Source organism: Anas platyrhynchos, chromosome 1 (assembly GCF_047663525.1).
Source record: "Anas platyrhynchos isolate ZD024472 breed Pekin duck chromosome 1, IASCAAS_PekinDuck_T2T, whole genome shotgun sequence".
Classification (NCBI taxonomy): Eukaryota; Metazoa; Chordata; class Aves; order Anseriformes; family Anatidae; genus Anas; species Anas platyrhynchos.
Window position 1 is genome coordinate 41,033,231 of NC_092587.1, and position 24,135 is coordinate 41,057,365.

Consider the following 24,135-nt stretch of genomic DNA (forward strand, 5'->3'; position numbering starts at 1 on the left):
CTTATTAATCTGTGGTACATCATAACCCTATCAATATAGCCTTAAGAGAAAAAGGGAAAGGAAAAAGAATAAGAGAAAAAGGGAAAGGAAAAAGAACAGTTATTTTGAAAAACACTTAATAGTTACGGTAATTAGTATTTTGTACATAGTACCATCTAGTATTTCAAGATCATAAAATTCCAGTAATATTTTTTGGAAAAAAAAAATGTAGTGGAATGGTTTTGAAATTACCCCTTGTGTCACTGAGAGATCAAGAGATTAGACGTCAAAATTCCCACCTTTCTAAGATAGAGGAGTGCTACTTTTTATGGTGTTATTTTTCCAAAGATGAAACATTATTCTCTCTGAAAACATATTTTGTCAGTTTGCCATATATATGTACCTATTTATTATTATTATTATTGGTATTGCAATTATACCTTAAGGCTTTGTTATGCTAGTTATTGTGCAATATATATTAAAAAAGACAGTTGCTGTCATTTTTGCTGCAAGAATTTGCAGTGTTAACATACAACAAAGGACAACTGGCAAAGATAAACAGGAAGGAAAAGGCAAAGTCACTCCACATATGGATTATATTTAGTTCCTCTAATAAGTATGGAGGCAAATGGTTGTTTTGCCTTAATTCTGCCTGCTCAACACCCTGAAACTTGTCTTTCAACAGAATATTGGTTTATACCTTGTATGCAAGCTACTGTTTCACCTCGGGTTTGAGGAAGGGCAGGTTAGTAGGTCTTGGGTGTCCCCCATACAGGTATTGTGTCAGGATGATAATGTGCACCTCTCCTGAAAGTGAATTTGAGTGCATTTGTTGGAGGGGTAATGCCATGACAGTGAGGAACTGAGCACACCATAGGCAACTGCATGGAGGTAGTCATGGACAGTCTGCCTTGGAACTGTGTGAGTTACCAACAGCAGGCTCAATCTAACAGGATTAAATGGTTTCCAGCACAGCCTTGGTACCAAGCTTCTGCCCCATGGGGGTTTCCAGAATGGTGTAGAAACTTCTGTAAATAGCATATGGGATCCATGCATGTACATGCATGGCAAGGTGATTGGCTGAGTACACGCCTATCTTGAAACAGGAGCAAGAGGGGTAATTTCAGTCTGACTGTGAACATTTGCCTCCTTCGAGGTATTACATGTGAAAATGCACACAGACGTCTTATTTTATGGAGCAAAATTTTGTGGATGGTCATACTGTCAGGGTGTGCCTTGACAAGATAGAGAGTTTGGCAACAGGGTTGGGGCTGTATCACCATTTGTCCCTACCCACACTGTCAGTTCCATTGCTGCCAACCCAGAGCTTTATGGACTGTTTGACCATGAAACCATAGGATAATTGATTCAGAGCAATAAAACAATCTAACAGCATTTCCTGAAGGACTTCTGGATGCAGCAAGGAGGACAGGAGGCATAGACAGTGGTGGGGAAAACCTCAAAACAGCATTGGTGCCAAAGCTAGCTTGACATTGAACCACCACTGCAGAGTATGTTGACTAGTACCATGCATCCTTGGCCTATCAAGGAAGACAGAAAGTGTATATGGAATCTGTATGGAATAACTTCTTTCCATGTACTGCCAAGAGCTGAGATTTTCTATAAGTACCTGCACAGTGATCAGGCAATCACAAGGCTGGGCTGGAGGGGAAGGTACAGTAGCAATTCAGTTTGTCAAAGAGCTCAAAGACCTCAAAATTCAAAATTGAAAAAGCTTAAGTGAACCATTGTTCAAATACCATTTGCTTCTGCAGGTTCTCCTTTATATTTGAAATAAATGTCACTGTCTATATTAAACGTGCTTATTGTAAACCTATGCTAAACCAGTGCTTGTGTTTCTGCTGCAATTTAACCTTAGTATGTTTAACCCTTGCCCTCAAACAGAGATTGCATTTAGATACTTTGTTTTATTAGAATTTGTTTCTGTAGGACCTTTGGACTTTTTTTTTTTTTTTAACATTTCTAGAATACCTTGACTATTCCCCAGTTCTCTTGTCCCCTGATATTCCCTATCTGTCATTTGCGTGGTAAACGATGCTTTTCCTCAGAGACATCACCTTAGTTGAATTTATACTTGTTTAAATTTACACACAAACATGGAAGAAAGAAGGATTGCAACAGAATAAAAAGTACAGTAACTTGAAGATGTATATCTTCATTTGTGTTTTATGTTTTACAATAGTGTAATACTATAGTGCTATATGGTATTTTGCCTGTGCTTGGAATTCTGATCTTGATTTTTGTATGATGTTGAGTTTAACTTCACAAGTGATGGTGAAAAAGTGAGTTTAATTTCACTCATGACAGATGTGTTCAAAGATGAAACAATTTCTCAATGTTGTAAATAACTTAGAAGCTTGCTCTGGATGGGAGTGCTGGAATATAGAGTTAAATATTGCAGATATGTTTAGTGATTGCACATCATCATTATTAATGATAACTTTTGAGAATTAGCAGTAAGATTAGCAAGATGAGGTATGACTTGAAATGTTTCATTGATGGAGTTGAAAAGAAATTTACACATCATGTTGATCATTGTACACATAACTATAATAATAATGCTTCTTGCTAGCCTTCTTTCATGCAACATATATGGGACACAGCTAGAATAAATCAGTTACTTTGTCACAGTTTTTGTTTTGAAATTCCCTAATTCTACAAAAGAAGACTGAATTAATATTCCTTGATATATGAATATGCTAGAAAAGATGCATTTCTTTATCTTCAAAATCTTTATATATGTATGCTTCTTTCAGGATTATGAATTTCTAACATGGTATATGTATATACATGTATATATTTGTGATTGCATGAAATGTACATGACTCAGGATGTCTCAGGTGAAGTTTTGTGGGCTCTTCTTTTCAGAAAACCAGACTAAATTGTCACAGTGGATTCCCAAAGAAAGCTAAATGCCGTAATTGTATAAATGATGCATGTGTTTGGAGTGTTCTGAGTTTTATCTCAAGTAAAACATTATCTCCTCCTTCAGTTCAGGAAAGATGCTTTATTAGGTGCCCAACTTAGAGTACTCTGAAATAGCCTGGATGTTAAGTGCATACTGAAGAGCTGTTGTAACAGTCATCCCAGTTCTTTCCAGACACAGATTTACTGTGGCTTTATTTCTTACCAAGACATGTAAAATGTCAAGGAGTAAAAAGGGTGTGTGTAATGTATCAAGTGGTCTGAGGCTGCATTGTGCCGTGATTACAGCGGATAAAAATCCCAACACTATAAATCTGAGTTTCATTAACAGATTTGGGCCCTATCAGGGATTCATTGCTAGGGCTCTCTTCAGTGTAGTTTTTTACATACCAAATTCTATTTATAGGTGGATATGTGTTTTATTACAGAGGTATTTACAGTCATATGTGTGTTTTCTCAGCTGTGAACACATACATGCACTGTATGCAACTTTATATGTTTGTATGCACTGAGATGTATGCTGCTTTTGTTGGTTTCTTCCAGGGGAAGACCCTGAAACAAGAAGAATGAGAACTGTAAAGAATATAGCAGACCTGAGACAGAATTTGGAAGAAACTATGTCCAGCCTTAGAGGGACCCAGATAAGCCACAGGTATATTGCTTATGTGTAGACTGCTAAAAATGTGGTCTATAGAAGAGCATTATTACTTGCTGTATGAATTACAGATTTGTAAGGGAAAATTAACTATGACACCACACATGTTGTTTTCTAGAGTCCCTCAACCTCTTAAAAATGTCTGTAATGTACTTTTTTTTTGTCAGTGTCTTATACAATCATTCACAAAAATGCATGTTGCTTCCTATACATCTCCTTAAAACCTTTAAAATTTATTTTAGGTTCTTTTATAAGTGAAGGTTGTTATATACCCAAACATGTGTGCGCATACAGACAGACACACACACACAATTTTCCAGCCTTTGCTTTTCCTTCTTTCTCAAGAAGAGAGAAAGCACAGTTCACTGACTTCTCCATTTTGCATTGGCAGCACGTTGGAGACAACTTTTGACAGCACTGTGACAACTGAGGTGAATGGAAGAAGCATACCAAGCTTGACAAGCCGGTCCACCCCAGTGACTTGGAGGTTAGGGCAGGCCAGCCCTCGGCTGCAGGCAGGAGATGCCCCATCTTTGGGTGCTGGTTATCCTCGCAGCAGCGCGAGTCGCTTCATACACACAGACCCTTCTCGATTCATGTATACCACCCCGCTTCGCCGAGCAGCAGTTTCTCGCCTTGGAAATATCTCTCAGATTGACATGAGTGAGAAGGGAGGTAGTGATTTGGACATGTCCTCTGAAGTTGACGCTGGTGGCTACATGAGTGATGGAGACATTCTTGGGAAGAGTCTTAGAACTGATGACATCAATAGTGGGTAAGCACTTTCTTCCATTTGAAAATATGTGTCATTGGCAAGTTAATTAGGATTTTCCTGATAAATTATGGCACACGTCGAAGCATTATGGATGCCACATAGAAATGTACATATTAAAAATAATAAAATTAACCCCCTAAACGGCCAATGATGTTCTCGCCTGCCTTCAAATTCAAGTCTTCTCCTTTCACATCAATATGACTTTCTGATGAACTTTAATAAGAGCACAGGTATTTCATTTAGGAATTTCATAATTATCTGGTAAACCATCATTTTGCTCCGATTGGTCTGAGATGGGTCACCTGTCAGTATTTTTGTTTTATTTGAGATGATAGATATGGTATTGGATGCAGCTAATGAAAAGCAGTTGGGGACAGGCCTGACTTTCACTGTTACTACTTTAGACACTGTCTAGTATATTCTGTGTTCTAAACAGCTACCTCAGTTTTTCAACTGTGCATAACATCTGAGCTGGTGGAATGTCTTTTGATACAATAGATCAGTTCCTGTCCTAGCTTACCAGGAGGAAGAGTAACAATTTTTTTCATTTTTGTTTGCCTACTGATTGCCTTTGGCATACTGTATTCCCTGTGATAGTGAGAGGGAGTACTTTTTTCATGGGGAAGTTAAGTTTCCTCTGTAAAATAAACTTTGTTGTTGTTGTTTTAATTATTTATATTTGTTGATGGTTAAGTTTACAGTTGATCTGTATATATATCTAGTATAGGCCCTTTATGTTGAGATAACAGAAAAAAAAAGTTTCAAATTACTATTTAACAATTCTTATGTTGATCATATTAACATGATTATTCACTCCTATGTGAGTTAAAAGTTCTAAAGGATCATTAAAAAAAAAAAAAATTACTTAAATTACTGTTCAGTGCTTCCAAAAACATTATTTTAGTGGAGATCTTGTTGGCATCTCAAGGATCCTGGGTGTCTGAGGTAACATTGGCTTGAACAGAAGTCCCACTGAGACCATGGCTATGTCACACTGCACTGCTTGGCTCTGTACATGTTTAGGACTCCTGCTGTCAATCTAATCTTTTATTTTGAAGTATAGCTATGATTAAAGAATGGTGGTTGATGAATTATGATGCATTCCTAAAAACAAATCTAAGTTTGTGTTCCAACCTCTGTCTAGAGTATTGTATCACCTCAAGCAGCATCCAAAGACAGATCTCTAGAAAGTCCATAACTATAAAGAAAGCAAAGACGTCTGTCTCCTTGGTGCACTGTCTCAATGATCTGTAAATGAAGGAGTGCTGATAAGCTTATCAACTGTTCAGCACAGCATTAGTAGCTGTCAAGTAGGATGCCATATTCATGTGTGCTAGAAAACACAGTGCAATTAAGAAAACAAGGAGTAAAGAGTAAGAGGTCAGAATCACTTGTCTACAATGCAGAAACAGAGAAAAGTAATATTGAAAATGTAATACTTTAATGTCTGAATACCTTTAATCATAAAGAAAATATAAATTCTGCTGTTAATGGATGCATGGGTTTATTAAAAAAAAAAAAGAAAGAAAAAAGGGGAGGGGGGAGTCCTTTGCAGTGCCTGATGAATTGTATTAATTAGCTTATCACTTTGGAGAATGAATATAGTCATCTTGCTGTGTGACTTTTCTTTGCATCAGTAATAAGGATGACTCAATAGACAGTAAGTTACAATGTGCTCAGTTAACATTCTTAGGTGTGGTAAATGTTAAAAACAAGTTAATAAGGTCTGAAAATTCGGGATTCATTGAGGCATGTAAAGTCTTATCTCCTTTATTCCTCTTCCATTTTCAGTTTAATTACTTTAAGTACCTGGGGACAGGAATGCAGCAGTAATTAGAAATTAGTGTGAGGAATGCCTGTTGCACTTGCTAAGTCTCTCCATTCAGGCCTTATTTATAGAGGATAAAATCTGTATAGACTGGATTGCATTCACACCATGGCCAAGTTTAATATGCAATTTAAGAGCCTTGGAATCTAGTGCATAATTCACCCCTGCTAAATAATCTCTCAAAAGCTATAAATTTTGTCTTTACTAAAAGAATAAAACTAGCGTGCAAGATTGATATATATATATTTTTTAACATTTGAAGACAAATATGAAGTTACTGTCTACAGACTCCAGATTTCACAGTTTCAGAAATCCCTTTTTGAACTGCAGGCCAGATTTTACTAGCAGATAAAATACCTTAGAGTTTAGTTAAAAATAAACAAATCAACCCTTTGTGTTTTAATGCATGTGAGGTTACCTTCATCCAGATTGCCATCCAGGACACAATGTAGTCCCAAGCTTTTGCTGTCTCACAGATCTTGCCTACGACATCTTTGCACTCCAAATCTGGACCAGTTCACATGCCCCACATTGTGGGTATGGTGATGGATGCTCCTGAACTGCTGTATTAGTCCTGCAGTCTCTTGGACAGAAAGATCAGTTGATTTAAATTAAATCATCTCCAGAAGGAACTGCAGGGCGAGGGCCAAAACAACATCTGGAGCACCAATAGTGCTTGTGTGCCTTGGCCTGTGCTTCAGATTCTGTGTGGAATTACTGAAGTTAAGTGTTTGTGTACTTGGACACAGATTTCGGATGAAGGATGGATTTGAAGGGCATCATTTCATGGTTCTAGGAGAACTTGTGTTAAAGATTGTTTTAGTTGGGAATGAACTCCGGTAGATCATTTTCACCATCCTTCCAGCAATGGGACCGTGCTTTTTTCACTAAGCCTGTAAATTTTCTTTTTTCACAAATGAAAAGTAGGCTTGCTGGGGTATGCCAACATTTTTCAGTTATCAAAAAAGAGCAAGAGAGCAGGAAAAAACAAACAAACAAAAACCACACTAAAACAGGAACCTATGAGGAAAGACAGTTTAATGCAAGGTTCTTTAAGAAAATAACGGAAAGATCTTGAGAGTGGGACAGGCTCATGGTACTGCTCAGTTATAAGCACCAATTTAAACAGCTCACAGAGCTAACTAAACTGTAGGTAGACATTCCATAAATTATTGCTGCTGCTTGAAATTCAGCATCTTTTAATGGTTCTCTAGTGAGTAAGCAGCACTCTTCTCACTGTTGAATTCATTAGTCATTTACTGTAATGTGAAGTGGTAAGAATCAAGAAAGGGGAACACAGGTAGAAACAGATTCTTAAATACCATTGTAAGGGCTTCAGCAGCATCTATCTTCATATATAAGCAATTGTATCCCAGTAGGGACTGTGGATTTAGGTTCTCAATTTCTATTCCCATTTAGATGGATGGTTTTATATGTTTGTTTGTGTTCTGTTAGAGTTACGCTTTTTTTCATCTAGTCCTGTTCTTTGATAAGACCACAGCACTTACAATGTACTTAAAACGTATGAAGGTAATTTGAGGGCTTCAGTCCTCAAATGTAAATAAATTTATTTTGGCAAATAATAAATATATTTTAGCAAAGCAGGTTTCCATACAAGCCTTCACAGAAGAAGGTAAATGATCCCAGAAAATGAGCATGTACCTGATCTCCCTGCACTGGGTACATAAGCTGAGAATATTTAATATAAGTCTACCATCCAACAGGGCAGCCCTTACTTTAAACATCTGAATTCCACAGTCCATTAACTTTAGAGTGAAACATGTTTGGCAGATGGCTGTATTTCCCACTGATTGACCACACATTTATTTTCAGGTACATGACAGATGGAGGACTCAACCTATATACGAGAAGTCTGAACCGAATACCAGACCTAGCTGCTTCTCGAGATGTCATTCAGAGAGGAGTTCATGACGTGACTGTGGATGCAGACAGGTAACGGTGCTTTTCCTAGTAAAAAGCTGTCTGAGCTTTCTAGATATTTTTCATCCTTCATACCTGCTAATATATCACTGTTCTGTTCATAAGGAACAGCAAGAGAAAGCACTTCAAAGTGCTTCAAAGACTGCTAGATTTGTGACCACTGAATATTCCAAATACCACAATGGGTAGGGAAAAAGCAAATTTCTCACAAAGAAAGGGGAATTAGAGGAAGAATTTATTATTGAATATGTGAGAGAAAATATTGAGGAGCTGAGACCTTGCCTGCAGTCTTGACTCATGATTTTTATGGGTTGCTTGTCAGTAGATGATCATAGGGACACACAGTCCCTAGGCAGCAGAGAGCCTGATGAAGTGGGTCAGAACATATGTTTGGGATTGGTTGGAACGAGAGCCTTGTTTTCTGCCTGTTTTGCTCATGAGCAGTGGGAAGCGATAAGTGGGGTTTATATTCCACTGTTTACGCAGTGTGAAAAGAGATAACACTATCATGCCCTCATACATGTATATGTAGGTGGGAGCATAAAAATATACTCCCATTTCTGCAGATTAGACAAGGGTTTTCTGTTTCTTTTCCTTGAGCTGAAAGTAGATTCATATTTGGTGGCTTGTGTCCATCTCTGAGGAATACAAATCCATAGCCCTACTTTTGCAGAATTTAGAGCTGTGAGCTCTGAGGTTTTGGTAAGACCATCACAAAAATAAGCAGCAGCTGTGAAATTTGGCATTCTTGAGTTTTAGGGGTTTGATTTCAGTCCCATCTTTTTAAAATCAATGTGTTTAATGAGGAAAGGACAAAAGGTTTGTGGAGCAGCTTTGGTTTTACAAACCTGGCAAATTATTTGAAGAAGTTCTGGGATAATAATCTAGGTATGATATTACTTTCATTTCTCACAGTTTTCCAGTGAAAAAGGTGAAAACATACCTGTGATGTGAGTCAGATATAGTCATCATTAATCAAACATGCAGTGCATTGGGACATAGAAGGTAATTTTCATCTAGAGATTCCAATTACTTAAAAAAAAAAAAAAGGGGGGGGGGGGGGAAGGGGAGGAGAGTGGTAGTTTAGCTGACTTATTAGCATTTGTTAACCTGCAGAAAAAAGTCAATTTTAGATAGTTTGGGTTGGTTATTTGAAATGTAAGTAATGACATGATGCAAAGACCAGAGCAAGTGTTAGTAGGCGTTTAAGAAAATAATTTGGATGGAAGTCAGGCAGTAACAGAAGGAGAAAATGAGAAATGAGATGTGGGCAGGAGGGACCTTTGTGGAGCTCTGTATGTGAGAACAAGAACCTTAAGCTTAAAGTGGGAGAGATGGTAGAAAATTTGGAGTTTGGGAATCATATAATTAAAGACAGGGAATGTTGTTAATATAGTTTTTTTGTTTGTTTGTTTCTGTATGCCTTTTTTTCACCTGAAATGTGAATTTGTTAGAGCACTTTCTACCTTAAAATATTCACACACATATTTCAAACTACACATATTTTCTCTGGAAAAAAAGGAAGTCCAAATTTAGAGATTTTAAAATTTTCTTCATATTCCTCAAACCCTGAGTGCCACTCAAAACCTTTGTGTTTGCTTTGCTTCGATGTGTTATTTAGTAACGTGTTAATTTGTTCTATAGTGTGTCTACTTACATGTTTTGCACGTGAAGCTACATATAGGCTATCATCTCTAAATTAATGAGCTTATCCAGCATCTCCCAGTACATAAATCTGTTTTGGTTTGTTTATAGCTTTGTCAGATTGGCTAAAAATGTTATGCCAAAAGCTACTGTGTTTCTGTCTATCATCTCTGAGTCTGTCGCTTGCTACATTTTGAAGCAGGGACTTCAAATTTGTCAGGGGGCTATTTTGGGTCCTTACTGAAAAGTTGGCCAATGTTATGCAAGACACAAGACTTTTAGAAATTGTAATTCATTCGTATTCATTAACTATTTATTTGATCTCAACAACTAAAATCTACATATATGCTATCTTCACTGTACATTCTCGTACTGCTCTTGACATTAGCAAACTGCATGAATGAGCCCCAGCACCATTTCTGAGCTTAAAGTCTATTATGGACGTGAAGTGGGATTTACCTTGTAATGACTGTTTTCCTTTCTACAAAGAATGAAAGCCTGTGCTTGTCTGGACCTCTGAACTGTGTGCCATGGAACATACTATGTGCTATCATGTAATTAAAAACTTTATCATAATGCACAGGCTTGACAGATTTAAATTATGGATTACACAATTCTAGCATTTTCTGACTTTTCAGTGCTTGATTTTTGCAACCTTAATGGTGCTTGACACTTTTGTGTGTGTGTGTGCATAAGTGTATGCTATTCCTTGAAGCAGCAAGAAGGTGTTTAGGAAGTGGGAAAAACTCAAGAATTTTTATGAGTTCTGATGACAGCAAAACGCATCTTTGCCAAAATGGGTCACAAAGAAAAAATGTTCTAGGTCACTTAAGAGAAGGAAATTGTTTATCCTGATCTTCACCAAAATGTGTCAAATTTATGATACGATATCAGGTGTCAAAAAAAGCAGTGCAGGGATTGCTGAGATTCTTTGTTTGTTTGTCAGGAGATGTTTTGATCCTTCACAACAATGTGGGTACCTGAGATTTCATCTTATCCCATGTATCATTTTATATATTAGCTTTTTACTCAAAGAAAAAAAAAAAAAAGGAGTTGTCAGGGTTTCAAGGTATTCCTTGCTATTGGCATGATGAACTTCTGTGGAAGAGCATTATTCTCATTTCTGCCAGCCCTGTAGATATGACAAGGACATATGCATTTTCTCTATAGTGTCATTATTATAAGTCATTTTCGTTATTGGCATGATTTTCCCAGGCCTTTCTGTTGTAAAGGATTCTGCTGGCATCTCTGTGCAGGGATAAAATAAATTATAAGCCTCAAATATCTGATTTACATTAACAGGCACCCAAGGAGAGAAGCTGTCTGTCCATCAATAGAGCCAGCAACTTTTGCTGACAGCAGCTTCATGTTCTTCATGAAAATTAAACTTAGGTTTTCTCTGACAACCTAAATTACAGCTTTTTTACAACCTTTTTTTTTTATTTTTGTGATCTGGAGGTACAGTACTCTTAAGATGGGTGGGCTGATGATACCTCTAATGCCATTTCTGGAAAATATAGTTTTTCAGTGTGATTCTCATTTCATGGATAAATCAGGAATAATTCATTAAAATTAAGGGCATGGTACCAGTGTAAAAAGACAGTCAGGTCCCCAGCTTCATTCCACTCTCAACTAATTTCTGATGGCACCTGCATTTCTTCTTTGCTGAATGTCAGAAAGTGAAGTGTTCAAGGATCTCCTTATGTAGCCTGAAAGAGCTCATCCAAATAATAGTATTGAATTGCCCTTTGAACAACTTCATTAAAAAGTTAAATACGTGAATGCAACATAAGCTAAGGCTTGAGTGTTGCTTGCATACTGCTCTGGAAAGCATATTGCTATAGAAAGGAATGCAGCATAGTTGCTTGTTCTGGGGAAAGAATTGTAATGGTTAAGTGAAAGGATGAAGGGATGCTGGCGGCATCAGATGTCAATGGCTATATTGTTCTTTTGATATATATATATTTTAATTTGGACACTTTTTGTCTATAAATGCCTCTTCCTTGTGAGTTACCTTGCTTCAGATACCAAAAGAAATTAGTTATAGAACAAGATGCATTGTTTGCAGCAGAGATGTGGTTGGGCGAATTCTCAGTGGCATATTACTTTTCATTTACTGTTCTGTCTTCCTGCTCTACACTCTAGAATTTGCCCTCCGGGACTCTTAGAGGGAGTATTTGAGGAACATTCTTGTAGTTCAAAACCTTTTTCAAAGTAAGATGAGCCAAAAGAGATTAAACATAAGCACACAGAATGAATTATGTTCTTGGAAAGAGTAAAGTTTATTGAAAAGTTAGTTGCAATCAGTCCAAACCACCCTGCATTGTCCATAAAAACTGTTAAGCAAGTCTAATGAAGCCCTTTTGAGAAGGTAATGTAGATCCACTGAGTTCAACCAGGTTGTCCTTCCATACCCTATACCTGTCAAATTTAACACACTGTATCTCTCACAACAGTAAATATAAGTCGTGCAATCACTTTCCCTTCACACCTCTTGACTGCACCACACCATTCTTTTCACCTTTTTTTTTCTTTTTGGACAAAGCCCAAAGCTGTACAGGTACTTGTGCTGCTTAGTGTGCTTTTATTGCTTTTATTACCTGCTTCAGCTGCTTTGCTCTTGCATCGAATCTGAGCTCCATTTGTATGGTTTCAGAGTTCTTGTGCACAGGGAGTTTTTAAAATGCTTCTACCATCTGTCACATGTGCAGAAGATTTGGCAGTTATCTCAGATTCACTCAGGATGGCCTGTTTGTTCTCAGCCAAACCATAATCACCATAATACATTATTAATTATAATTATAATAAAATAATTCCAGATTTTGTCTGTAATTTATTAACTAACTTCCTGCATGAATGACTATACGTCTTCTTCCGGTGTTTATCTGAGTAGATGAACCTTGAGCTGGAATATAGTACTTCTGGAAAAGGAACATTGGGATATTGAACCGAGAGCCCTGTTTCATCGTAGTATCAGAAAAGGCTGAGAGAGATCATGAAGACAAACTTAAAATCATAATATAATAAGATGCCTATTCTTGTACTGGAAAGGTTTGGCAGTACAGTGGAATTGCTGGTGGTATTTGGAATTGGACCCTTTGGGATAATGTTCAGTGGACCAGCATACTTTATTTTCCTCTCCTGTTACGTTTGTGTAATGCCATGTGTTTCAGTACTGTGCTAACAATTTGCTCTGCTATGTGTCCCTGCAGTTTGGTGTTGATGTGATCACTGTTTTACTATGTTGCAACCATTACCTGTTCATTTTACTGCTTCCAGAATTTACTATAGATAAAGGACTATCTATAGTCCTTATATTTATACACGGTCGCTACTGTGTGCACACATTCAGCCCTCCATCTCCCAACATTTTAGCTGTATTCAGCTCTGGGAGTACGTGTCGATGGCAATTATACAAATATTTGTCCTGTAGTTATGAAATAATAAATAATAGGACATAAAATTGATATATACACTGCTCGCCCTCTATGACCTTCTTGGTCAAAATGGAGTTTTGCTATAAATCAGTTTTGCTGTGGGAGGTTTGCTATACCTTTGCTGCACCTGTCTTCAGCACAAAGGATGCCTGAGATTGCTGTTCTGGGGTTCAAACTCAAAAAAAAAAAACAAAGTCATTATAAAGCTTAATATTACCTTGGTTCATCCAGTCGTGTGATCTGCTGTAATTCTCCTGGCTGGTATTTGATGGTATTAGTAGATTCTTAGGATAGTAAAATAATTATACATGTCTATATCTCACTGTTTTTGCAATTATTACTCAAATATCTCAAGAAAGCATAATTAAAGAATGTCTCTTGTGGAGCAATTTAAATTTAAAACTCCGTTTTTACTATTGTTGCTCTCTTCTATACTTTTAATCTTCCATAATTTCTTTTCACAGCTGTTACTGTTAACATTTCCCACCATTTACTTTTATTATTCTCAAATGATCCTGCATTTTTGTAATCTCTGATGTAAATCCTTCCTCATTTTGGCATCTGTTAGACTATCAAGAAAAGTTTCTAGTGAGAAGTATCTATTTCAATGTGTATCTGATTTTCTTATTATTTTTCTTCAAACTAAGGATGCTAAATTTAACTACCTAAAGCATAAATATGTGTGTATCCATGCATGCAGAGTAGAATAATTATGTCAAAAGGAGCGCTCCAGGCTTTTTGGCTCATTATGTCTTTAAGTATTCAGGACCCTTTGAGAATAAATTCCGTATTTTATAAGGCATAATGAAAAGTTAAATTCTCAGTAATATGATTTTGTACAGCGTTATTAATATAGAAAGAATTGCATTTGAATTGAGTATGACTTTATTTCTGATCATGCTTCCAAAAGTAAGGATTTGGACAATATAAGGTAAGCAGAACAACTGGACTTTGATTTAATTTTGTAAGGTTTCCCCATTCCTTGGTTGCTTTAAATATCTATGGAAATTGCTCACAGAAACACAAACCAAAACAAACATTTAACAGCTGTGTAAGTTTTTAGGTTCAGATATTTTTATTAATATCAGTAACATAAACAAACTGTGTTGTTAGCATGCTGTCATTAGTATGTTAAACTGTCATGATCCTGCAACATCATGTCTGCAGAAATATTTATTTGCATCCAGCGTGCATAAGGAATGACATTCAGAAAAGGCAAGAACAGTGCATGACAGATGTTTACTTTAAAACAAGAATGAGTTGCAAGTGATTATGTGAAATGAATGACAAATAAAGTTTTATCTTATTCATTTTTTGTCAAGTGACAGAAAAGGACACAATATCAACTTCTTTTGGTTTTATGAAAAGGAAATCATGGAAGTAAGTTTTTAGACTTAGAAGGAATGGAAGTGAATTACATTGTAATTTGCTGTAGGGTCATTAAACTGAAGGGTGTCTGTTTGCAGGTGATGCATTTAACTTTCTCACAAATCTACTTCTTCAAAGTGGGCTGTGTGGAGCTATGTATTAATGTCATGCAGTCTATTTGCATTCTTTATTTCTGCTTATCTCAAAGTTTGGTTTACGTACTTCAAAGTTATTTGAAGTGAGGCTGGACTTAATATATTTTAGCAGATTGCTATACTTCCCTTCAGGAAAAATGCAGATGGTTTATTTTGATTGTAATCTACTTCTGAAGAGAGTATCAGTATATTTAAAAACAACTACCTAAAATGCACTTCACAGTTTCAGTAGCATCATTTTGGTTCACTACTTCTCCGCTGTCAGCAAAGACTAACAAGCCTCCCTTGTGTTAGAAAAATATATGGGTAGCAAGATTTAAATCATTACCCAAAATACCCTAGGCTGAAATGTAAAATTAAAGAATTAAAATCTCTTGTGTGATGCATATTAGAGTCTTCAAGTCGAGAAACATAGGAAGTTATTTCAAATGTCTTAATTTGGTTGATGGCTGGAGGAAATAATATTATAATTTTATTCTCCTGCATACCTATTTAAAAAATCAAAATCATACTGAAATGTACAATAAAATAGGTGCAATTGATATTACAGTCCTAACATTAACAAACATGGCATGTTTTAGGCATGCTTCATGAAACTGAATATAAAAATTGTGATTTTGAGGATTTAGTATTGGAAATGCAGTGTTCTGTGATCAATAAGTTGTCTTTTGTTATAAATTGCCTCAGAGAGACCTCCTTCTTTGTGGAGTAAGCTATTCTTCTTTACTACTTAAGTCATTTATTGAAGAACTGTTTTTTATGATAGCTACTTAAATAGATTGAGGTACTTCTTGGTACACATATATATGCGTGTTTGGCAAACAAAACATAAGAATTACGAGAATGTTCCCATTAGCACTTTCATAGAAACCAATTCTTTTGAAACATTATAGAAATCAGTCGCTTTCAATTTATTAGGTGTAAGTTCACTTTAAAGAACATTTGGATTTGGCAGCTTCAGCAGAACTCTAAAATGATGAGAAACAAAACAGAGAGCACTTTTTGCACCTAGAGGAGGTAATGAGAAAGGGACATAATGATCTGCTCTGACTTCTGCTGGTTTTTTGTACATTTGCTATTCCACCTGGTTGGCAGTTGGACAAAACAGGCAGGTGAAAGGAAGGATAAAGTTAAATTAAGTATAGTGTCTTAGGGATGTGAGCATGTATTTGCCATTTCAGTTGTGGGGATGCTTACAGTACAGCAGAGAGAAAACACAAGGATTTGACCCTTTCCCTTTCAGTGTGCTGCTCTTAGACCAAAGCAGTAAAGCTCTCTGACCTAGTATGATGTTAAATTCATTTTGTATTGGCAATTGCATTGCAAGGTAGCTTCATCATTAGTGGCTAGAAAAGGAGACTGGAATCCAGCTGAAATCTAGTCATGGGCTGTTTATGATCACATAAAATGAAAAGAAGGATATGTCTAAAGTTGGACAGGTTAAAAAAATAAAATAAAAATGTGGGAGCCTTTTAATTTCCAGAGAAAGAAATGGGCTTTCATCCCTGTAAGCTGTCTGTTCAAAAGGAGAGAGCATGAAGGAAAAGCTGGAAAGGATGCATCGTGGTAGCAAAGCTACCAGCCAGGACAGAGAATACCCCTTGCTGCATAACGCCTGCTGCACAGTGAAGCATGTGTTAACCTTTATCTTAAAAAAAAAAAAAAAAGTTCCTCAGTTTGCTTGTATCAACATTTTACTTATAAATCTTAACTATGTCATCCCTGAGTTTTCTTTTGATGGGGAGAGGCAAAGACTATCCTCCCTTTTCAATCTGTTCATTGAGTGCCATTGCGGAGCCTTCCTGCCCCTCCTTGAGTCCCTGGTGACAGCCTCAGCTGCTTACAGGGAAGTGTTTTGTGCAGCAATGTGCTTGGAGTTTGTTTTCTTTTGAAGTTACAGCACTAATCTCATCTGTATCTAATTGTTAAAATATTAAGTCTTCAAAGATTTCCTTTGTAAACAAAAGATTGTCATAACAATTTAAGCAGAATCAGATGTATAAACTGAAGAGTGGAACCCTCAATGCAGTTTGCAAATTAAGCTTTGTACAAAAGGATACAATATAGTTATAATTCAAGCCTGCTTAATGGACTGTATAATCTAAAATATTTTAATGAAATTAAAATAATAGCTTTTCCTAATTAAGACTTACCTGAACAAATAATCTTTTAATCTGGTACCTGTGTTGCATCAACCTTAATATCCAGTGTCTTAAATTTTCTTATATATTTCTTTGGGATGTATGATGCTTTAGATCTGTTTCACACTGCAGGACAGAATGTAAAATGGCTGCTAAACCTATTGACTACTGTGTAGGTAAATTCGGGAAAGTAAGAATTGCTTTACTGAAACTTAAAAGCATATGTAGCTTTGAAAATAATTGTGTTGCCCTGGGAAGTAAAATAATTGACAGATCATGCATTTTTCATTCCTGAAGGTGTTTTGTTTAGGAATAAATCTTAATTATACATGTTAAATTCTTTTATATGATAATAAGGTACAATTTTTACCAGTCCATCAGTATACTAACTAAAAAGTGAAAATACGATATTTCAAATTGATAGGATTTGAACAGTGTTCTTGAAAAGAGACTGCAGAGAGAGAAAATATTATGTATTACGTATCTTCCAACTGGTCATTTGTAAACAGACTAATACTGATAGCCATTGCTTGAAATCTAAAAATGTGTTAATTTAAATTAAAAATGCAGGTACATTTTTAGTAGCAAGATCATGAACTTTAGGAAAAAAGCCATGAGGATTGACTTAATTTTTCAAGTCAAGTCTTGGTCTTTCTATGAGATACTTATTGCCAGATTCAAACACCAAAGTAGACAAGATGTATTGAATGGTCTGTGTCTGGGGTAACAAGGAAACATAATGCTTTTTGAGAGGCAAGTGATCAATAAAGGTGTATAATCTTCATGACTCGTGAACCACCATCTGGAGGCTCTTATCTCCTTTTATTGACTGTACCAGCAGCATAGACAGATAGCTTTTGGTTTATGTGGTTAAGATGAAACTCCCTTGTTCTGAATATGTATTTTTTTTCATTTTAAGTTTTGTATTTGTTTGTTTCTTTCATTTAACATAAAAGAAATTCTACTGGATCACTGTAGCGAAGTGACACACCTATGCGTATTTCCATCAGCCATAGCTGATGATGTGACATACTGTCATCCAGAGGTCATCCTGTAGTGGAAGGAATTGCCTTCCAAGGGGTTTTAGAATTGCTCTATGTTAGGAAAACCAGCTTCTGTACAGCAAAGCTATTGAAATATTCAGCATGTTTCTTTAACTTCAAAGAGTTATTCTTTCTCTTCTTTGAGTTACAATCCTTCCCCTTCATGAAAAGAATTGCTTTAGTATGTCATGTGTGACCTAAATCTTTTGAAACTTAAAAAGAAACAAACCAAAACAAAACAAACAATAAAAACAAACAGACAAGCAAACAAACAAACAAAAACACTGAATTGGCTTTATTTTACAAGTATTTTCCTTTTGTTCAGGATAGAAAGAAATTTATGATATCCTGTTTTGTACATCTTTCTCTGTCTTTAATTACTTAAATTAATGATACAAAAATACTCTTGAGAAATGGGTGAATATAAAATGGATAAACTCAGTTGCAAACCATGTAGGAAAAATAATCTTTTTGTTTATTCAAAATAAAATATGTCAACAATGTTAATTTAAAGCCTACCAGATAAATTATGAAAGCAAAAAGTCCAACTAGATTTTCATTAGTCCTGTTTTCCAAAATATTACCCATCAAATATTATTTTGGAATGATTCTATTGGATTGGCAGTGTAGGAAATTTTAAGACTGGACTTTGTATATGAGTGTCATTTTAGTGTGTCATTGAATTCCTGAGTAGTGGTAAGCGAACTTCAAGAAATCAGACTCCATTTCTGCAGATTTCCAGTGTGGGCAGTAGTAGCAGCCTCCATCACAGACAATTTACAATAGAGAGTTTATTAATTTTGGATTGCTTCTTTGGGGTCATTTCTTGGATATGCTGCAGATATCTGGTACAACCCAGCGCAATACTGAAGGTCAACAATACTTTGTGCAGTATTGGTCGTTAGTGGGCTTGGCTAGCACTTACAGAATCATTACTACTTCCTAGACAAAAGCTCTATTTCTCTCACTGGTCGTGGCGTTGATAGAAGGGGGAACTGAATAATGTAGGGCTTTGTAAATGATATTTGTTCTCCTGAAGCTTCAGAAACATGGCAAGCACTTTCTTTGCCATGCCCCATTCTGAAAACTTTAGCTGTTGTCTTTCCTCCATGAAAACAGCAAAAAAAAAAAAAAAAAAAAAAAAAAAAACCAACAAAAAAACCACCAACCACTGCATTCATTTCACTAAGAATTGAATTGTCTAAGGAGTAAGGGTTTTGAGCTTCTCTTTCAAGAAATCAGAAATTCACTTCTGGGTTCACAGCTGTGGCCGTGACATAGGTAATTATGATGTCAAATTGCTATCAGCACTTTTCAAGCTGCAACTTCTTCTAAATATCTAACCAAAGGGAGCTCAGATTGTTTTGTTGATGGTCTTTTTGCAAAGTGAGTGTTCCTCATAAAGCTGGCTTTGAAGTGTGTCTTTTGCTTTTCCAGCCTCTGTCCCCACCCTGCCTGTACAGTAGGTACCATTAGAGGAAGAAGCATAATGACATATATCCAAATATTTATTTAAGCCTTGAAAGGAACTTCTGTAAAATGTACTAGAACAGTTTAGTGACTACCCTGTACTACACAGCTAACCAGGCTGTCTCCCATCAGTCCCCTGCTTGAGGAAAATACACAGAGGATATGAAGTATCTTTTCTTCATCTCTGTCAGCTGTGATGTTTTAGGACAATGTCTTAAAAACAAAGATTAATTATCAGTGCAATGAAGAGATTTCACTCATATAGTACAGCACAGAAAAAAAGGACAATGTAAAGGTAATGTAAAATAATTCCTATATTTGAGAGGAGATTAATTAGGAGTTCTACCTCAATTTTTAGGAGATTTTGCCATTTGTGTTACTGGTTGCTGTGAAAACACCTTGTTGTTAAAATGACAGTTTATGTTTTTTAGAGGTAATTGTTCCTGGTGTCTTGGTTGCATTTTTCTAGGTAATAGCCCATTATAAATCCTAGGAAAGGTGAACCCAACTTAAGTATGCCACAACTGGATTTGTAGGATTTTTATTTTAACTTGTGAGCCCAGGCATCAGGAAACAAATAAGGTCTAAAAAGGAAAAAGCAAGAAAATTTAGTAGAAATAAGTAAGATCATTTTCATTTTTAAAAATGAGAACTTTAATCACTCTGATAATTTTACTATTGCTTGCACTGTGAAGGTCACAGCACTAAATAAAATAGTTTTCAGAGGACAGTGTTAGGATTTTACATGTTTACTGTTGATCTTTTAGGCAAACAGAAATACACCTGACTGATCTTAAAAACAAATGAATCTTCCCCAGTGGTTTCCTATGTCATCTCCAAATATATTTCAAAAAAAAAAAAAGTTTCAAAAAAAACTGTTTGCAACAGTGTGCCATAATGTAGAGATTATGCCATATGTGTGGTCAGGTCTTCCTGAACAGTACATGATTAGATTCAAAATCTGGATGCTTAAATTGTAGACTGTAGATTTAGCAAATTGAAAAAATGAAATTCTCTTTTCATTTGACCCTGTAGAATTCCCTCAGGAGAAATTTGTAGATTAATGTATATGTCAAAGAAAGCCTTCACTCTTTAAGGAAACTCAATTAGACACAAATTGTACTGTGTTTCTGTGTCTTTTTCTGTTCCTGGTAGAATAAAAGCCAGTCTGTTGAACCAGTATGATTTTAGAAGATGTGTGTGTATTTTTGCTGTGACAGTCTCATGAGTATATCATGGGTCTGTGATATAATTAATTAGCCTAACATTTATTATACGTATTTTAGTACTTGGCTCCCCTGAAAAAGATGGAGCAGCTCCTACACTGGGCCCCCCATGTAGTCAGCTTTCTTGTGGGTCTCCAGTGCATACAAGCAGGACTATTTGCCATTAAAAACTTCCCAAAAAAGATTGTTAGCACACTCTAAATTTTCTTTACAGTTAGCCAGAGACTATTCAGAATGACTTAGTACTTTCCTGAGCAATTTTTCAAAAGGAACATATGTGAAAAGGGCAGCCAGAAAGTGAGATGTTGGCCTGGCTGAATCCAGAGCAGGAGGCTCCTAAAGGCACAGCAGAGAAGTGACTTCATCATGAAGAACAGGCAAACTGTGTTGCTAATTACGTACCAAAGGAAAATTACCATGTGTCTCCTTAACACCTTCTAAGTTCTTCTAAAGAAAACTCCCGAGGCTGTGCATACAAGATATTAAAAGGATACTGAAGAGAACACTATTCCCAAGAGCATATGTGCCATGACAAGTATAGTGTCACATATGCCTATGGGGCTGCCTTGGCTCTTATTAGTATGCCAGGAAAAAGAAGCACGCAACATCCTTATCCAATTCAGCCAGGATGCTCTGAAATGATTTTGTATGGATGAAAAGAATGCAAGTATTTCTGTTGTCTCTGTTTTTGGCACGGATGCAACAGATTATTTTAGTGGAATATTCTTGGCCCTTTGTTGCAGAGGAGGTTGGCCAGGTACAGAGAGAGCCCTAGGAGTCCCTGCAATTCTGGCAGCAGCTCAGTGACCTAAAAACCCAGCAGAGGTGGTGTGGTTCTCTCAGCTTCATGCTCTAGCTATTGCCAGATATTGCACATAGCCAAACGGTCACTCAAGAACAATTTGATTAATTTAAATCAATTACAAAAATCATTCTGGTAACTTCCATTTGCCCTCAGGCTATGAAAATCCTGGTGTGGCCTGGAGGTATTGATGTTGTCAAGGTACAATTGGGATGAATGAGGGAATTTAACCTGCAATATATGAATGTGCAAATTTTTAGCCAGATAAATGAGATAGAAGAAAACCTATATTAAATACTAGATAAAGGAGTGCTATATTATGTCAGAAAAGATATTTATCAGCATAGTACTTCAGAGTAGTTCTTTGTAGTAGCAAAAAAGTACTGTTTTTCTCTCTGCTGTACTTTCTAAGTTCTCTAATAAATATTTAGTTTCCAATTTGTAACAAAGTCTGTGTGCCAATTCCATCAAGACTTTGTGCAAATCCTAGGAATCAATTGGCTTCATATTATGATTTCAGTAAAATTTCATGAAGCTGATAGCTGAGGCACTACAGAAATATGTAGCAGTAACTACTGAATACAAATAAATAAATGAATGTGTGGTAGGTATGTAGTGAGATTTAGTACTTGTAGGATCAGTGTGCTTTACACATTGTTTCACTTTATATGCTCAGATTCCTTTAATTTTGCACCAGTTGAACAAGCATAAGGCTTTTTTTTTTTTGTTACTGAGTATGTATATATATTTTTATTGTTAATTGGCTTCTTTTTGGCAAACACAAAATAATGTGTTGGATGAGAACACAAGGAATCATTCATATATTTCCTGAAAGTTAATGTATATTAATATTTCTCCATGAAGTTGTTCTGTCTGCTGTTTTTCTCTAAAGTTTAGAAAGATCATAGGAAAAAAAAAAAATCACTGATAAAGCAAGGATTTTTTAAAGCCAAATTTTTGCCAGAGTTTTAATTTCTCTGGTTAAACAGGGATTTCTTAAAGGAAAGGCATTATCTCCATTATTTCTGAGTTACTACTAATTTAAAATACACCCTTCATTAATGGGTTCTTCTTTCTACTGCTAGTTTTTTTCCTCTGATATTTTTATAAAAGCCTTCTGTATTCCCATTTGGGTGGCGTTACTTCACAATGCTTCTTCTCAGGCCTTATCTCTCTCCTGCAAGACTCAGCTGAAGCCATCTTATTTAATTGGTTTCCTCCCCTTTTTTATTTTACAAGAAAGGACATCTTTAACCTTCGAACTTTAAAATCACACTGGTCATTTCTTTCTTCTTGCATTCTTCTTCTGAAGCAGTATTGAATTCCATTATACCTCGCGGGGTGTCTTTTAGGTTTAACCAGCTTTCCTGTACTCTGGTAGTGGTTTTTTTTTCCGTTTTTTTTGTATGTTTTTGTTTATTTGTTTGTTTTTGAAGATTTTTTTTCCTGCTCCTTTCATTAAGATGTTTATTCTTATATTCACCATTGCTGTTTTTTTTTTTTCCTTTTTATAAAGAAAGGAATATTAATCTTATTAATAATAAAGGTAGTCCCACCTTTCTGAAGGATAGATTATACTTCAAAATAAACTCTGATTTGCCTTGATATATATTTGATTGCATGAGTTACCCAGTAGTTAGCTAGTGCTTTCTTTTACGTATTCCCATAGTCATCACCTCATTTTAAATTTATCACCACTGCATTTTTCATGGTAGGATTATAGCTCAGAGATGGTACTATTCTGAAATTGAAGTTCACTGTTTCATCCCTCACTTTCTTCAGTAAATATGAGAATGTATTTTTGATGTCCAGTTACATGTATGAAACTTGTATTCAGCCTTATGCAATTGCCCTTCCTTTTTAGGTTTGATTTCATGGTCTCATGTTTGTCCAGTGTACTGGTTTCAACAGCGTTGTATTTTTTCCAGCTTCTCTTTCAACCTCTTATGATGGGCTTGCCACACTCACATTCATTCTGGTACGCTTACTTGTGTAATACTGCACTCTGTGCTGAGCACTGGCTGGGAGTTTGAAGACAGGACAAATAGGCAAAAATAAGAAAAAGTAATAGAAAGCTGTTGCCAGTATTCAGTTTGGAAAGAAGCCTTTTACATCCTGATGAATGCTACTGATGTGGAACATTCAAATAAATTACTTCAGCTTTGCAATGTGGATGGTAACAAATGAGACAGCCAAGAAGGCTGAGACATGGGAGGAGGACAACATCTCCTAAACTGCCAGGGGTTTTGTTAATTTCAACAGGCTTCAAGTGTTTTTGCTGTTTGCAGTTATGTTTGTATTTCATCTCTGACTTGCTAGTCTGCTCTCCAGCTTAAGTGTTGCCATCATCTATTAGTATAGAAAAAGGGAAAGGATTTATTTGTAATGAACAGCTATTTTTGTTTGTTTTTCAAATGTTGAAGCCATTTGAGGCCATCTCCAGCTTTATGTTAGTGACCTACTGGGAATGGTGGTTAGTGACAATCCTGGGAGTCTAACTGGAGTAATTCATAGGCTAGAGGAGATGTACACTCTTACATCTTTCTGAAGCTTTCAAGTTGTTGAAGGATTCTTTTATTTTCCTTTGTTTATTTTTTCATTAATTTTGGTTTGGTTTTCATCTTTTCTTATGTAGCTTCAGCCAAGAAGTAGCCCTGCTTTTTGGTCCATTCTGGCTTTAACTCAAGATGACATTTACGGGAGATGAGAATGCTTCAGGATCCTG

At 36.1% G+C, this 24,135-nt stretch overlaps 1 protein-coding gene across 18 annotated transcripts in view; it reads left to right on the forward strand.

Annotated features, from left to right (window-relative positions):
- Positions 1–24,135, forward strand: part of NAV3 (neuron navigator 3) — a 275,094-nt gene that overhangs the window by 157,763 nt on the left and 93,196 nt on the right. For 14 of the 18 annotated variants that reach the window (XM_038172943.2, XM_072035141.1, XM_038172946.2 and 11 more), the window contains 3 exons: positions 3,469–3,577; positions 3,972–4,355; positions 8,017–8,136. In XM_038172943.2, the coding sequence (XP_038028871.2) occupies positions 3,469–3,577; positions 3,972–4,355; positions 8,017–8,136 (613 nt within the window). Of the gene's footprint in view, positions 1–3,468; positions 3,578–3,971; positions 4,356–8,016; positions 8,137–14,115; positions 14,137–24,135 lie in introns of all 18 variants that reach the window. The other 4 variants (XM_038172953.2, XM_021278654.4, XM_038172949.2 and 1 more) reach the window with 1 other exon arrangement.